The following is an 18564-nucleotide window of genomic DNA, read 5'->3' as shown; positions in this document are numbered from 1 at the left end:
TTTCATTTTGTTGATAGTTTCCTTTGCTGTGCAAAAAACTTTTTAGTTTGATGTAGTTCCATTTGTTTGTTTTTTATTTCGGTCTCCCTTGCTCAAGAAGATATATAAGAAAAAATATTGCTATAAGAAATGTCTGAGGTTTCACTGCCTATGTTTTCTTCCAAGATTTTTCTGGCTTTAAGTCTTATATTTGAGTCTTTAATCTATTTTGAATTTATTTTTGGGTATGATGAATAGACTGTCCATTACCCATTGTATGTTCTTGTCTCCTTTGTTAAATATTAATAGACCATAAAAACATGGATTTATTCTCAGACTCTCTATTCTGTTCTATTCATTGATCTATATGCCAGATCTGTTTTTATGCCAGTACCACCATGATGTTTTATTATGGACTTGTAGTAGAGTTTGGTATAAGGTATCATATATAATCCTTCCAGTTTTGTTCTTCTTTCTTAAGACTGCTGTGGGTATTTGGGGTCATTTGTAGTTCCATATACATTTTTGGAATATATGTTCCAATTCTTGAAATATGCCATTGGTATCTTCATAGAAATTGCATTGAATCTACAGATTGATTTGAGTAGTATCAGCATTTTAATGATGTTAATTCTTCTTACCCATGGACATGGAATATGCTTCCACCTATTTGTATCTTCTTCAGTTTCTTTCTTCAATGTCTTATTATTTTCTGGGTATAGGTCTTTTACATCCTTGGTTAAATTTATTTCTAGGTACCTTATTTTGTTTTGTTGTAATAGCAAATGGGATTGTTTTCCCCGATAGTTTATACACTATTGGTGTATAAAATGCAACTGATTTCTGAATATTTATTTTATATGCTGCTACTTAAATGGATTCATTAATCAGTTCTTGTAGCTTTTTTGTTAAATCTTTGAGGTTTTCTATATACAGTACCATGTCATCTGCAACAACATTGTACCTATTCCTTTCCAATTGGGGTTTATTTATTTATTTATTTATTTACTCGACTGAGGACATGCTTATTGATTTTAGAAAGACTAGGATGGAGGGAGAAAGAGAAGGAGGGAAACACTGATGTGAATGAGATACATCGACTGGTAGCCTCTCATACGTGCCCCTACTGGGGACCAAACCTGGAACCCAGGCATCTGCCCTGACCAAGACTCAAACTCATGACCTTTCAGTTTACAGGACAATGCCCAAACACCTGAGCCACACTGGCCAGGGCCTTTTTATTTTTTTTATCTTTTCTGATCACTGTGGCTAGGACTTCTAGCACTACATCGAATAAGAGTGGTGAAAGCAGACATTCCTGTCTTGTTTCTGATCTTAAGGGAAACACTTCTAGTTTTTGCTCATTGAGTATGATGTTGACTATGAGTGTACTTTTCTTTACTGGCCTGTGGATTCACCTGCCTGACAACATATATTCATATTTTATGCTTTATTGAAAAACTTTTAACTAGATTGATTCACATTATTATTTTGTGATTCAGAACTGTTGTATCATATTGTTATTTTTACCATTACTGTCCACAGTTAATATAAAGTAACACAAAAAGAACAATAAAAAATTCCAGCCCTGGCTGGTGAGACTCAGTAGATTGAGTGCTGGCCTGTGGACTAAAACATCGCGGTTCAGTTCCTAGTCAGGGCACATGCCTGGGTTGCTGGCCCAGGTCCCTGGATGGGGCCCTACAAGAGGCAATCAATCAATGTTTCTCTGCCTGTCTTACTTTCTCTTTTCCCCTCTCTCTATAAGTAAGTAAGTAAGTAAGTAAATAAATAAATAAAATTTTAAAGAAAGAAAATTCCAACTTAACAAAGGTATTATATAGACAATACCTTACAACTTGTGTGAAATATTAGCCAAGATGAAGTCACCAAAGTAATTTTATACATAATGCATTGCCTTTAAAACAAAATTATTATAAGGATATTACATAGTTCAGTTACAGATTTCCCCTACCACTAATGATGCACATACCACCCTTTAGCACTGAAAAGGTTTATAAGGTGTATTTATAATTCCTGAACTTCCTGTCAAGATGGAGGCATAAGTAAACATGGCTTGCTTCCTTGCACAACCACAGAAAAAATTACAACTAGACTATAAAACAAATTTCACTCAGAATTGTAAGAAAATCCAGCTGTACGGAAGTCTGACAACAAGGAATTAAAGAAGTCACATTCATACAGACGGGCAGGAGGGGCAGAGATACGGAGATGCAGAGATGTGAAATAGGTGGTCCCACATCCGTGTGTAGTGGATAAAAATCAGGAGAGACACCTCAGGATCGAGTGACCCCAGCCCCTCACCAGACCACAGAGCCCAGGGTTCCAGTGCCAGAAGATAAATCCCCATAATTTCTGGCTATAAAAACTGGTGGGGAGGGTTGAGGCAGAGGAAGAAACTGTGGGATTCTCAGCTGTCTCTTCTTAAAGGGCCCCAAACAGACTTAGGACTTATATAGACTCACTCCCTCTGGGCTTCAGCACCGGGGCAGCAGCTGAAAGAGCACCAGTGGCATATAGGGAGAAACCGAAATGTCAGGCATCGGGGTGAGTGTTGGGGGACAGCTTCCTCCTGGATAAAACTCCAGAGGCCAGGCAGCAGTACCGTCTCCTTCCTGAGCCCTCCCCCACACACAGCCCCAGAACAGCAACACCTTATCCGAGACTCCATCAGTCTGGTTCATGGGGGTTGGCCCACCCTGGTGATTACCTGTGGCTCTGTCCCATCCAACTTACTTGTGTGCTTATCTACAATAGGCCATGTTACTAACACAGGAAGTCAAAGTAGCTCTGTCTAATATATAGAAACAAACACAGGGAGGCCACCAAAAATGAGGAGACAAACAAATTTGACCCAAATGAAAGAAAAAAAAAACTCCAGAAAAAGAATTAAACAAAATGGAGATAAGTAATCTATCAAACACAGAGTTTAAAGCACTGGTTATTAGGATGCTCAAAGAACTCAGTGGGTACTTCCACAGCATAAGAAAGATCCAGACCGACATGAAAGTTTCACTATGTGAAATAGAGAAACATTTACAGGGAATAAATAGTGGAGTGCATAAAGCTGAGAATCAAATCAATGATTTGGAATACAAGGAAGAAAAAGACATTCAATCAAGGAAGAAAAAGACATTTCAATCTTCTTGGAATAACAAGAAGAAAAAAGAATCCAAAGTAAAAAGGATAGGGTAAGGAGCCTCTGGGACAACTTCAAACATACCAACATTTAAATCATAGGAGTGCCAGAAGGAGAAGAGAAAGAAAAAAAATTGAAAACTTATTTGAAAAAATAATGAAAGAAAACTCTCCTGACTTGGTGAAGGAAATAGACATACTAGTCCAGAAAGCATAGAAAGTCCCAAAGAAGATGGACACAGAGACAACCACACCAAGACACATCATAATTAAAATGCCAAAGATTAACAATAAGGAGAGAATCATAAAAGCAGCAAGCAAGAGAAAAGCAGGTAGTTACCTACAAAGGAGTTCCCATAAGAATCATTTTTCAAAAGAAACTTTGCAAAGTAAAAAGGATTGGCAAGAAAAGTGCCAATCCTTCATTCAAAGTGATGAAAAGCAAGGACCTACAACCTAGATTACTTTATGTGGCATTTAGAATTGAGGAGCAGATAAACTACTTCCCAGACAATGTAAACCTAAAGGAGTTCATCATCACCAAGCCATTATTATGTGAAATGTTAAAGGGACTTATTTAAGAGAAAGATCAAAACCATGAACATTAAAATGGCAATAAACTCACAACAAATGAATCTAAAAAAACTAAGTAAATAAGCAGAACAGAAGCAGGATCATAGATATGGAGATGATTTGCAGGGTTATCAGTTGGGAGGGCGAAGGGGGTGATTGATGGAAAAGGTGCAGGGATTAAGAAGTACAAAAGATTGGTAGGCACAAAACAGACAGGGGGTTGTTAAAAACAGTATAGAAAATGGAGTAGCCAAAAAACTTATATGCATGACCCATGGACATGAACTAAGAGGGGCTGGACTGCCAGAGGAAATGCGGAATACCAGGTAGAAGAAGGCAGCAGAAGAAAAATTGGGACAACTGTAATAGCATAGTCTATAAAATACATTAAAATAATAATTTCTATATAGTGTCTCCATATTTATTTTATTTTACTCTCATTCTCTTTTTCCTTAACAAACACTTTGAAGAAAACGTCCTGTGTGATGGTTTGAACAGATATCTATACTACAATTACATCTCCAGACCCAACTTCTCCTCCAACCTGCACATTTAGGTGCCAGCTAGACACTTCTATTTGGATGTCTGAAATTCATTCATTATGTCCCAATTGAAACTCTGGATAGTCTTCTCCATACCTGATCTTCAGTAACGATTCCCATTGGTTATATCACCACTCATTTAGTTGTTTAAGCCTAAACCTAACAACCAGTTGAGAATTCTCTCATCCTTCGAACCAATACATCAGATATTTCTGCTGACTCTATTCTAAAAAAAATATGTATTGAGTCTGACAACTTCCCACTACCTGCACTGTTGCCACCTTCACCCGGGCTGCCATCCTCTCATCTCTCACTTGATCTACTCATCCCTTTATTACTGAATTCTGTTATTTCCACTCCTGCACACACACTTGTACTTTCACAGCAGTCCGAGACCTTTTAAAACCTAATCAAGTCAGGTCAAAACTCTCCAAGGGTTTCCCAGCATGATTAGAATGAAATCCAATGCTCTTCCCACAGCCTGCTACACCTTACATTAGCAGCTCGCCAGCTGCTTCTAGGTTGTCTATCTTTGCTTATTTCACTGCAGACATTCTGAGTTTGGGGATGTTCCTTCCGTGGACTAAGATCATTCCTGCTTCTGGGTTTTGCAGTTGTGGCTTCCTGTGCTCAATACACTATAACCCCTGACATTTGTGACTCGTTCCATTACTGCAAACAGGTTATTTTCTTATCACCCTGATTTACAGCACCTTACTCCTACTCCCCTAATCCTGCTTTACTCATAAGTACAGTCTCAGTACTCCCTGACCTTGTACTGCACATTTGTTTATCATCATTTTCTCACTGGAATGTAAGTTCCATGTAGGTACAGATTTTGCATTGATCATAAGCCAAATTCCCAGTGAGCAGAGACATACGTTTCAATGTGCCCTATCCTTTAGTTAGTCCTGTGGAAAGTAAAAGAAGTGATAGAATATCTAAAAATGAGAAGTTGTCCGCTAAATCTCGTAGACATGGCACTCTGTGAAGGAAGAAAAGCATGTACAGGGGATTCTACCTTGACCTACAGAGTGACTACTGGAGTTTAACCATGAGGAGGCCTACGGCGTTTCCACATATCTTAGTCCTTTTCCCACAGAGCAGCTGGTGGCCAAGAATTCATACACTTGGAGATGTTTCCTTGCAGCCTTTGTCCAAATTTATATTAGGTTGAAACTTGGAAATACTACTATGGTTATTCACTCAAGCTGTGTTCATTATGAACAAAAATTAAATAGTCAACAACTTCAGATGATAAATACATAGCACAGGTACGGTCTAAATCAAACCTTATCAAAATCCAAATGTAACCACATTGGGCAGGCTACAGTTTAAATCTATAGCAAGCCCTGGCTGGTGTAGTTCAGTGGATTGAGAGCAGGCCTATGAACCAAAAAATCACAGTTCAACTCCCAGTCAGGGCACATGCCTGGGTTGCAGGCCAATTCCCAGCAGAGGATGCATGAAAGGCAACCATACATTGTCATTTCTCTACCTCTCTCCTTCCCTTCCCCTCTAAACATAAATAAATAAGATTAAAAATAAATCTATACTGAGAGCAGTTTTGCATGTTTCTGTCTTAGTGACCTGAGTTTTTCCCACCTAATGACTACCCATCGACTAGCATTGTCAAAGCAAAAGAATGTGCATTGGCCCCAAGCAGAGTTGCACAAAGGGAGGTTGACCAAACGTTCCTGGAGAGGTGTTTGCCCTCTGGTAACATATGCTGTCCGGGTAGTCATTAGGTTAAGACCTAATGACATCCACTCTTTAAGAGGATGATGGCAGGTAATTCATTACTGGGGACTTCTAGCAAGGCAAGTATATTGAATATATGGACTTTAGGTTCTAATTAAGAAATAATTTTTTAGTATCTGATGGGGAAGGCGTGATGGGCTTACTGAATATCATTTTATTCAAAAAGCGTACAGTCTGTATCCCTCAAGTGAATGCTCTTGTAAAAGACGAAAGATTTATATGATCTAAAGAGAAACCAGAGTATGAACTCTCTTGTAAACAAATTCATTAGCTGGCAAGTCAATTCCACCACATGTCAATATAAGATTCAAATAATCATTACTACACACTTGTTTCACCTTAAGAATCTTAAAACTGTTAGTCAAGAAAGCATTACGAAGATTTGTTAGAAGGGCCTACAGCCTGTTCAGAGATTTTCCATTATTGCCCAAGACCAGTGATTTTCAACCCATGTACCATGAGAATTTTTAAAACAAACACGCAATACCTGAGTATTTAGTCAGGGACACTGACCTCTTTTGCCTTAGATTGTCGAATTAAAAAATGACAACAGCCAACACAACAATAGCCATGCAGTGTAAATGCCCTGTCTTGAACCATAAACGTATAGGTTATATAATAAAGTTGCATCTTATTGGTCACTTTTCATAATAAGGTTATGTATGATTGGTTAATTCCTGGTACCAGAAATTCTTATATATAAGTACAGGCACCTGACTTTTTTAAGTCACTTTGGAGCTGAAAAAGTAGGTAATTACTAATTTTTTTTGTAAATCAACAAAAAATGTACCTATTTTTCTCTCAGATTGGCAAAAAAACATATTTTTGGGTGTGCAGCAGAATTTTCATAATTAGTTTATGCATGCCAGGAGATGAAAAGGGTTGAAAATTGCTGCATGAGACAGTACTGTCTAGTTTGGAAAACTGTAACTTTAGTCAGCCAGAAGCTACTCTTTTGGATTTGCCTATGAAAGATTTGGCTGAATGATTTTTAAAGAAAATCTCAGCCCTCATTAATTATGATTATTTCCAACTGAATTTCCAGATGACTTTATGTGACCACTAGTTAGTTTAAACTACATGTAAAAGTTACCTGCTAATAAGGCAGTCACTTTACTGGTACCATAAGACCAACATTTGGTTTTACATGACTGTATAAATCCAGACTGGATCTAATTTAAGAATTTAGCACACTAAATTATATTTTATCATCTGTCCAAGGAGCTAAAAAAAGAAGGCAAAGATGTAGCTCCAGTCTTAACTACTTCAACTATTCGTGTGGAAGAGTCCTATTTTCCATTCAGAAGATGTAGGTGTGGCTGGCACAGTTATTAGAATCTTGGGGTCGTACCTCTCGAATAGCAGTACAAAACTCACTCTGAAGCACTTTTTTAAGGGACTGTAGCTTGTGCACTGGTACTTCTCCAGATTCCTGTAGTTTTTCCAGTAATTCAATGGCTCTGGCAACATCTAAATGGAAAAAAAAATCAAAATGGAAAGATCTAGAGTGAACTGTGTCTCATCAGCAAAGTATCCTTATTCCAACTGAATGGTAACAATGAAAATCAAGTGGAATTAACTGCAAAATCGGAATTTACAATTTATAGTTTATTGATCTAATCTTTCACACAACTTTTCACTGAATGCATCTTCTTCGATAGTTCATAGATGATACTTCTGTCACATAAATTAGTTTGAATATTCTTTCAGAAAAAAAATCAAGGAACATGTCTTTTATATATTCTGACACCTCAATAACCAAATGACTCTTGTCAATTTAACTTCTGAGATTTTTTTCAGTTTGATTTTTCCAGAACTATATCACATTTATCATATCTATAATTTTATATATATTAGTATAATAATTTGATTAATGTGCATCCCTTAAACTTGTCTATAAAATCCTAGAGGGTATGAATTTATCTGGTTTCACCATCACTTCATCTTGAGTCTGGTATCATATGGTGGATAAATATTTAAAAATGAATGAATGAATTAATGCGCTTTCTCCAATGAACAGACATGGTGCTATTCCAGCCCTAGGACAGTACCAAGCAAAATAGCTTTTAATAACAATTAATTTAAATGTGTCCCTTTCACTCAACAATATCAAAGGTTAATGTATAAAGAAACGTAGTTTTTTTACAGCCATAGCTTTAAAATTCCCAGGTTGGTTCCAGAGAACATGATACAATGAAATGCCACTTTAAAAATGCCTATAGTAATCTTTTCTACATGTGTTGCAGCATATAGTCAATAACTCACTGAAAAGTCACGTAGGCATTTATGTATAGAATAACTTTTCAATTCCTAAGTGCTTAGTTCCAGAAAGTATTCTATATCACTGCCATTAGATTATAAATTCATCCACCCATCTACTAATATGTGTTCCTATTAGATATGGTATTAAGTTTAACAAGAATAAGACACTTCCTTTCTGACCTCACTACTAAAAGAGAAAGGAATATACTGCATAGCCACCTAAAATAAAATCGTTACCACCTCAGAATTGAGGTGGGGTTTTTATAGCCATCTATGTATCTAAACAAAGAATATAACCAGTAAGTGACTTAACTGAAGGTTTTCCCTTGATGTACTGCCAATTGTGGCCCCCAAAAAAGCACAAACCATGAAATCAATATGACACTGCCAGTTTCAAAAATCTGTCTTTTTGTACATAAACTAGAAGTCAGCATAGTCAGCTGGACAATACCAGCCATATCCACAATCAATAAGGTACCAAGCTAAGAATTTTATGCTTTTCTAACAGCACAAGACTATACCTAGACATCCTCGGATATATGAAACTCTCAGTGTTTTCTCTTCTCTTCCTAGACTCCATGCTACAGCACCCCCAGCCTGTCTGCCATGCCAGGCCATAGTATCACCTCTCACATTCACATCACCCTCCGGGTGATGCTCAAGTTCAGCCGTGAGTCAGCAAGGACTGTGGGTTTTTTCTCAAAAATGCTTTTTGAATGGCGCCCCTTTACTTCCTTACTCAAGGAGGCCTTTATTATTATTTTTTACCTGTAGTACTGAACATCTTCTAATTGTTCTTTAAAGTAACTTTTTCTTTTTCAGTCCATCCTCCACACTGCTTCCAGAATGATTGTTCTGGATGTAAATGTCTGTTACACTCCCCCTCATAAAACCTTTCCTGGCTTCCCACCGCCTACAGGGTGAAGTTCAGATCACCTAGGGGTACACACAAGCCTCTTAACAACTGGCCTCTTCTGACTCATCTCTAGAAACCTTCTCCTGCCCGTCTGGTATTTTAGCCATCCAAAATCTTTGTTATTCTAGGACATGCCATAGAATTCATGCCTCCGTGGCTCTGCACATCATCACCTCCTATCCCTGGAATGTCTAGGAGTGCTGGGAACTCTGCTGTGCATGGGACATACAGTGGTAAAGGAGACAGCAGGCTGCTCTAGCTTCTGTAAAAGTTACAGATTTGAGGGATCGCGGACATGCAAGAAAGTGGGCATGTGCTGTAAAAGAAATACTACAAGTCAGTGCATGAATGTATGGCAAAGACATTTATCACCATTCATAAAGTCAAGAGAAGACTGCTTTGTGGCAGTAACAACAGCTAAATAGTGTGTAGGTAGGGAAGTGCAGGTGGGAAAAATGGGTAGACTATTCCAGGAAAAGAAATGCAGATTGAAGTCTTCTCAAAAGAGTGTGGGCATTCGGAAACAGAGAGGAGCTCGGTTTGGCTGAGACTGAAACCAGGGCCAAAAGAGCAAGAGATGAAGTGGAGAGAAGAGATGAAGTATAGAGGGTGATTTTTAGTCACATAGGGAAGACTTGGCTTAAATAGCATCTCCGTAGACACGTCTTCCCTGATTCTCTATGGCATATTTAGTTGCTATGATATCTGTATCCCTACAGGTCTCTTTCTGCTTATCTATTATAATAATTACTACTCTCTGAAATGCCTGTTTGCAAAATAAAAGATACTCTTGCAAATCTATAAGCTTCTTGACCTGTCAGGGGCAATATTTTATTTGTCATTGTATCCATAGTTCAGTGCAGAGTATTTAACAACAACAACATATATATATCATCATATATATATGATGATACATTAAGGAATGAGCCTGGCTCAGAAAGTCAGGGATTAGAGTTTCACCTCTATCTAGGTGGACGCATTACTCTCGTGAGACCAGACCAGCAGCCTCGGTCAAAACTGGTTTGGATCTGGTGTGGGACAAGCCTGAATCTGCAGACTAAAGGGCATTAGGTAATTACACTGGGGGAAGTTCAGAAAAGCTGCAAATCTGATATTCACAACTTTTCAACCTTGGCTGCACAGTAAAATGATCTGGAGTACATTTAAAAATATTTAATGCCTGAAACTCACCCCAAACAAATTGAACCAGAATATTCAGAACAGTGGTTCTCATGCTTGGCTACAGATTAGCATCACCTGGAGAGCCTTAACAACCACAGGTGACTGGGTCCCACCCCCAGAGCCTCTGATGTGATTGGCACAGAGTGGTGTCTGGGCATGAGGTGCTTTAAAGACCTCCAGGTGATGCTCAAGTTCAACCAAGGTTAAGAACCACTGGCCTAGTTGGCATGGCTATTTTTATAGACTCTATGTGATTTTAATGTGCAGTCACAGTTGAGAAGCTCTGGTAGAGATTGATGGTTCTAAATCCTGAGTGTGCCCAAGAATAATCTAGGTGAACTAATTAAAATGTAGGTTCCTAATGCCTCATCTCCAGTTTAAAGATATTGATTTGGGAGGTGGGAAAATAAGGCTCAAAAATTTACCTCTTAAACAAATACCTGGTGCTCTGGCTGCTGTGGCTCAGTGGATTGAGTGCTGGCCTGCGAAGCAAAGGGGGTCACTCCATTCCCAGTCAGGGCACATGCCTGGGTTGTGGACCAGGTGCCCAGGAGGGGGCACCGGAGAGGCAAACACACATTGATGTCTCTCTCCCTCTCGTTCTCCCTCCCTTCCTCTCTAAAAATGAATACATAAAATCTTTAAAAAAAATAAACAAATGCTTGGTGATTCTGAAGTTGCTGGTTCACAGACCCCATTCGAAAAGAAAGTAAAATGACCTTTGAGGGTTCTTTCAGCCCTGGCATTACAGGACCTCTGGAATTTTCTGTTATTCTTTAATTCCTCCTTGTAGCAGGATGCTGAGTGAGATGCCTCCCGGAATCTTGGAATTATTAGTAAAAGTCCATGAATAAAAGTAATTAGTATTGGTAGAATACTACTACATTCTAAAGCAGTATTCTTTAGCAAAGGCTTCTCAAGAGAATCCCTTATGGAGGTTTTGAACCAGCCTGCTACTCCAGACCAATTAAGTCAAAATTTGTAAAAGTGGGATCTCTTCATCATGTTTTTTAAGAGCTTCCAGATGATTTCCACAACCATCCAAAGTTGAGAAATACTGCTCAAAAAGGAGCCATCGAAGAATCCAGACACACCCCATTAAGACATTAAAAGCTGGGCCAGCCCAGTTACAATACACCATAGGCCATTTCCAATTCTTATTACGACATACTTGTGAGATGAAGGAGAATTCACAGGGAATTGTTAAATCATTAACTTGGGACAATGTGCCAGGTCTTTTGCTTCCCTTTCATTAAATAAATGAGAAGTGTTCCAACAGAACCAAATGTAGCCGTTGGGGGTGCCTGCAAGAAGGGAGACAAGAATCTTTCCTGGACGCACAGGCAATGGACTTGGTGACCTGCCTGCCGCCTCTGCCTATCTAATCAGAGGCACAGAACAGAGGACCAGTGCTTACCTGGGCCTGAATCAACTTGCTCATACTCACACAAGAAAACGTAGCATTATGAGGTTGTGAGAGGTACAGCAGTTGCTGAAGGCCAAAAAAAGTCTAAAAACCAGAAGTGGGGAAAAAAAAGTGATGTTTAGGTCCCTCCAGCCCAGACCTGGCTGGTGCTGCAAACAAAGAGGTGGTGAGTGACAAACTGGACGCAAGACAGAAGTTCTAAATGGAATTCTGATTCCCTTCTGCTCTGTAAAAGTACCAGAAACCTTCAAGGCCTGGCTCTGGAAGGCTGCAAAAGAAGCCTTTGAGTCAGCGAAATACTTGTTCTTAAAACTATTGTACTAAAGTGTGTGTAGTTTATTTGTGAGTTCCCTTAAGGCTCTTATTCAGAACTTCCTTACAGTTATTTTATGAAACTATTCTACCAAATTCAGTTACTACTGTAGAAGTCTGGGCTTACTAGTACAGCTCAGATGAGGAGAAATATTAGACAGGGAGATGAGGGAGGCTGATTTACAAACACAACAAAAGCATGAAGATCTAAGAAACCAACTCGTCTTGTCTGCCAGCTCTCCGGTTCATACCTCCACCATTTACCCCATAATCTAAACAAAATAGTTAGGTGTTACCCTTGACTCCTCACTCTTTCTTGCATTCTGAATGCCATTAATTCCCACTTCTAAAAGCATCAGTAAGCTTTTACTTGATGTACTCCATACAGCAGGGGCCACTGTATGCTAACAGCTTCATCTTTTAACCCATTTTATCCTTATAGCAACCTTGTGGGTGTTAGAGTCGAGGAGGAAATAAGTTGTTTCTGCTAAGCTGTTTGCTCACTCAAGCCTGAGTAGAAACCGCACCCACCCCCAGGCAGGTGTTCCAGAGAGTTAGGAATTGGTCAAAACGTATAGAGGGCTTCCATGTGTCAGGAGTTGTTGTTAAGTGCTTCACACCTGAGCTCCTTTAGCCTATCGCTAACTGCCACCTTTGCTTCTGGAAACCCGCTTGCTTGCCCACTTCTATAAGAACCCTAGCCTGTAAGCGTTAGGCGCGACTCTCATTTGCACCCATTTTGGCACCGTGTCTCCGGACACCCCGAGAGTTCGCCCCTGCGGAGGTAAAACTTTGAAACTTTGGCCAATAAAACATCTTTGACTGCCCGACCGTCTCCAACCCTTCTTGCTTGTGAGAGCGGAATGTAACATGGGTTAGTAAAAATCCACATTATGCAATGGAAAAAATGAAGACTTATAGAGAATTTAAGTATCTCATTAACAAATAGGAGATCTGGGTTGGGAATCTGAACCTAAGTGATTCTAAACCCTGTGCCTTTTATTTTTATTCCAGCCATAGCTTTTCTTTCAGCAGCCTTGTCCTTTACCATTTAGTACTTTTATAACAGCTCTGAGCTCTGCAGGCTTCCTTGGTCAGAAGCTGAATTTTAACCTTCCTTCCCTCAATAAACACTGACCCCTACCCACTTGCCAGCATAAGCATACCTTGCACATGGGTTCCAGACCACTACAGGAAAGCAAGCGTCACAATAAAGAGTCATAATCTTTTCACTGGTGGAGGGCCTTGCCTTCAGTTTGTAGGGGAAAAAAGCAACATCTGCGAAGCTCAATAAAGTGAAGTGCAAGAAAACAAGGGATGTCTGTAAACCTCTCTCAGTTTTTACTGATCATCAGAACCACCCGGAGAGCTTTTAAATGCTATGGAGGAATGGTTCTCAGCCTTGTCCATCCATTGGAATCACCTGGAGGCACTGGGGAAAATAAAGCTAAAACCCAGGTACCTAGATCCTTCCCATATATGTTTTTGATTTCATTGCTCTGGGGTACGGCCTGAACATCAGGGTCTTCAGAGCTCCCACTGGTTGTAATGTGTGGTTATGGTGAGAATCACTGATATGGACTCTCAAGGTACACCCTGGAGATTCTAACAGCAATGTTACTCATTATACTAACTGCTGTCATATATAGTGTTTAGTGTGGCATTGTTCTGAACACTTTCCTTCTCTTAACAGCACCATGAGGTAGGAACTATTATCCTCCCCATTTTACAGAAAAACAAAGTAAGACCCATGGTATACAAAAGTACTTCTCCAGGGAGCTAGTAAGTTGTAGAGTCAGGGTTTTGAATCATGGCAATATAGCTCTAGAATCTGGGCTACATTTGAGATGTGGCTCAGAAATCCATACTCTTAAAATCATTTCCGGCACCTGTTCTCCAAAGCTGTTCACTCAGAGGTTAAGCTAACCTGACCAACAAATCCTTGCTTGAAGGCTAAAGTAGTGGTTCTCAAATTTTAGTTAACGTAAACATTTAACTGTGGACCATTTACTAAAAGTTGAAATAAAAAAAATGATCTGGCTGATGTGGCTCACTGGATTGAGCACTGACCTGGAAACCAAAGGGTCACAAGTTCAACTCCCAGTCAGGGCACGTGCCTGGGTTGCAGACCAGGTCCCCAGTAAAGAGCACTCAAGAAGCAACTGCACATTGCTATCTCTCTCTCCCTTTCTCCCTCACTTCTCCTCTAAAACAAATAAATAAAATCTTTTTAAAAAAGTAATCATTTAAACAAAATGAGGCCAACAGTGGAGCCTGGAAATCTGCCCTTTTTGTCAGCACCTCAGACGGTGCTAGTACAGGCAGTGGCTCAGAAAGGTACTTCACAGGTATGTGTGACCGGAGGGAAGGAAGTGGATGGCCACAATTTAGTCACTGCTTTCTTAGATCACCTTATAACATTTTCACAAGTCTATGATAGGATGACTGCTATTTCCATGATGTAGTTGAAGAATGGAAAAAAGAATAAAAACAACGACTAAGGCTCAGAAAGGTGAATTGTCTGGCCCGAGGCCATACAAGTAGTATAAACAGCAGCACCAGGACTCAACAAGAGATGTGCTGGACGCCAGTCCCATGTTCTGTTTATTTCTCTGTTCTCTCACAGAGAAAGGATTAAAAATAAAACCATGAAGGGATGGCAAATTAATTTTTTTAAATATAACATCATGGACCACTGTAAGCTGGGACAAATAGTCTTAACAGTGCCCAAAGTCCCAGAAGGTAACCCTTCAATACATTATGGTATAATCAATGTGTTCATATTGATAACATATTAAAAATGATCAACTCATCATCGATTGCCTATGATGGTGAGAAAATATTTGGAAAGATTTACTTTCAGATAGGTTGAACACTGTAACCAGAAACAACCACAAACTATTGCAACATAGATGAGATGAGCTTCCAGAGATCTAGCATAGTCCAATTATCATCTCTTTCCTGAATGATGAATTTTGTTTAGCTTGATTGACATTTCTACTGCCAAACTGAACCTGTGACTCATCCGAATCTGGCACTTGGATGAAGATGGAGCTGGATCACTTAAAGCACATTAGTCACTAATTCTATAAAAATGTATTGGATAGTATGGCAAACAGATAAATTATTTGACCCAAAGCCACCTAAAACCACAGTATTCCTTTATTTCTTCCACTGTAAAAGCTATAGAAAGCAAATACACTTCTTTTTCTAGACTTTTTGCAATTTGGCCAAGTTGTTGCAAATGTAAAAAGTCACTGAGTATGGCTTCCAAAAAAGCTTTGTTTCCTCCATTTTACTTGAATTTATTGAGGTGACATTGGTTAATAAAATTATATAGGTTTCAGGTGTACAACTCCATAATACATCATCTGTATATTGTACTGTGTGTTCACCACCCCAGGTCAAAGTCTCCTTCCAGAAAAGCTTTTAAAATAGACAAACTGCTGGCATATGCCTTCAGCATTTTGGCCTTTGTACCCTTCCTACTTCCCCATTCTCTTACCAGCTATAATATCCCAAGGTGCCCAAAGGTAAAAGAGCCATTTTTTGATAATGACAATGACCATTACATACCTAGAAAGGTGGAGTAGAAAGAAGGAAGGGACTTAGCCTTTGATGTCATCACTGAGCTGTGTACTAGCCTTGACCTGTGCAATCCCATGATTCTTTTCCGTGAGACAAACACATGTCCTACTATTTGGTTTTCTGTGGCATGCAACCAAATACAAGCTGATCCAAGAGCGCATCGTTCTAGGCTGCAGGGATAAGGCTGATGTTATAGAGAAACTAGAGTCACAAATGGCAGTCCGTCAGTTAAGGTAGTCATGGGAAGCCTCTTGAGAAGAAGACATTTAGACTTAGACTTGAATGTCAAAAAGGAGCCAGAGTCATCTGAAAGTCTAAAGGAGGAGGATCCAAAGAGAACAGCAGAGGCAAAGACCCCACAGTGAAGGGGAGCAAGACTAGCTGTTAGAAGAAGAGACAAAACCAGGGTAAGTGACACATGGTGAGTAAGGCAGAGAGCAAGAACAACAGTGGTGTGCTGGTAACTAATTAACAACCACGTCTCCCAAATAAATAAAATTTTAAAAAAGCAGTGCTCTCGTTTGTAGCATTTGCTGATTTCTGTGAACACTCCTGCCATGGTCTGTTTCAAGCTACCCACATGACATCACTGGCTAGCAAAGTTCTTGACTATTTAACAGTCCAGAAAGTATCAGTCCCAGAACACCACTGGATAGGAGACAAAATTTGAGAAGTAAACAGGAGCCACATTTTGTGCAAATATTTCCTAAGTAGGTTACATTTTAGTAAAGTTGCTAAAGAAAGCCATTGGAGAATTTTGGGCAGAAAGATGATATAATTGACTCACATTTTATAAGTATTGCCATGACTGTTGTTTGATTAATTGTAGTGGACCAAAGGTATATGTACAGGAAACCAATCAGGAAGAAGGCTATTACGCTGGCCTGGCAAGCAACGGCGGAAGCAATGGCAAGCTCTTTTGTTAAGTTGACTAGATGTCTTCTTTAAAAAGGCATACTCTTTAAATATTTTTTTGATTACAGTTTACATTCAATATTATTTTGTATTAGCTTCAGGTGTACAGCAGAGTGATTAGACAGCCATATACTTTACAAAATGTTCCCTCTAATATTTTTCAGTGCCAACTGGCACCACACATAGTTATTACAATACTATTGACCATATTCTCTATGCTGCACTTTACATCCCCGTGACTGTTTTGTAACTGCCAATCTGTACTTCTCAATCCCTTCACCTTTTTCACTCGGCCCCCCAATCTCCCCTCCCACCTGGCAACCCTTAGTCTGTTCTCTGTACCTATGAGTCTATTTTGTTTGTTCATTTATATTGTTCTTTAGCTATCACATACAAGAGAAACCATAAGCTACTTGTCTTTCTATGTCTGACTTATTTCCCTTAGCATAATCCCCTCTAGGTATATCCGTGCTGTCACAAATGCTTAAGACTTTGTTAAAAGTCATACTCTTGAGCAACCAAATTTTAAGCAGAATGGCTATAAACAATAAATGTATAGTAAATACTATATAAGTCATTATTAAGAGTACAGTTTAAATAGAGTACATGATTTCTGTACATCCAAAAATTGGGCCAAAGATTGCTCAGTTTAAAAATCTAATGCTGTACAGCACAGCATGTGCACCGACAAAATAAAATAAATGACCACGCCGCTTCCCACCCCACTGCTGTTATATGAAAGGACGCTGTCAATTTACAGGTTACTGATGAGACAGAAAAAGCAGCGTGTCCCCCTCATCAGACACTCATCGATCTCTGCTTCAATCCACCAATGACTTGTCATGATCTTTAAATGCAGGCTAATTGGTAAAGACTAAGAGGAATGGCTCAATTGAAACGTGCTCAAAAAACTTTACTTACGAAGATGTTAAAATGATCTCTTTTAACACTTATCCAAAGCTGAATGAACTTTCCTTCATGGGATTTGGGATGAGTCTGATGTATATCACAAAAATGTTTGACAACACTAGAATTTTTAAATCATGAATTTATAGAATGACAAAATCCTGGCCCAGGCTCCACTTAAAGTATTTGCAAATGCACAGCAACTAGGGGAACAATTTGTTACAAAAGGAAAGGCTGTGGACCTTTAGGTACACAAAGCTTAAGCTATGGCTTTGTTAAACAATCCCTGTTATGTGGCTGGAATGAGTAGTATGTTCCCAGTTTTTCTAGGAACCCTATTCAGCATTTTGTTTGTTTTCTTCTTTCAAAAAAAATCATCTAATTTTCCCAAACAGCTAAAATTTAAGCTTGACTTGCCAACCATTACCTGAGACTTCAAGAAATCAAAAGTTTCACCTTTATTTTTGTTTGAACTTTCTCTTATCTCTGTTATATTTGATATCTTTCCTTTTACTCTATAGTTTCACCTCACTTTTCTATTTAATCTTGCGTCCATATTTTTATGTCATGATAGCCAACTATAATCTTCCTAATCAACGTGAAATGAGCTCATTCCATTTCTCTTGTTTCCAGGCCTGCTGTATTCCATGACAATTGTGTGTTGTTGGGAGTCTATGGGGAATGAGCCCTGGCCAGAATGTGATCTGTTTTCGCATGTTTAAAGTAAGTTGAGCAACCTACTGCTGTTTTGTTTTTTGCTACATACTAGAATACCTGTGTCCTAATAATTTTTTGTATGTGCCACTATATCCAATACAGAATAGTGACAACGATAGGGACTTAAAAATTATTTGTCCAATAGAATTGATTGCATGGAATATATTTTCTTGTTATATTTATGTAAGTATTTGCATTCACTAGTTAACAATGATATTTGTGCTAACATCTATTTGATAAGATTTAGGTGTCTTACAAAATCTGAATTCCAAGAAAGTGAGAATTTAATGGACTGTACTTTATCTTTCTGTAATGATCAAGTTTTA

The 18564-nt window shown here is 38.9% G+C and overlaps 1 protein-coding gene across 2 annotated transcripts in view; it reads right to left on the bottom strand.

Annotated features, from left to right (window-relative positions):
- LIN7A (lin-7 homolog A, crumbs cell polarity complex component) overlaps positions 1–18564 on the bottom strand; it is a 149852-nt gene that overhangs the window by 99233 nt on the left and 32055 nt on the right. The window contains exon 2 of one of the 2 annotated variants that reach the window (XM_053658766.1): positions 7392–7484. The exons of the other annotated variant lie outside the window; for it this stretch is intronic. Coding sequence (XP_053514741.1) covers positions 7392–7484 — 93 coding nt within the window. The remainder of the gene's footprint in view (positions 1–7391; positions 7485–18564) is intronic. 2 annotated transcript variants of the gene reach the window in all.

This window comes from Artibeus jamaicensis, unplaced genomic scaffold, assembly GCF_021234435.1.
Source record: "Artibeus jamaicensis isolate MK-2021 breed Jamaican fruit bat unplaced genomic scaffold, CSHL_Jam_final scaffold_584, whole genome shotgun sequence".
Lineage (NCBI taxonomy): Eukaryota > Metazoa > Chordata > Mammalia > Chiroptera > Phyllostomidae > Artibeus > Artibeus jamaicensis.
Note: the sequence above shows the minus strand (reverse complement) of the source record. Positions and strands in the feature narration are given on the sequence as shown.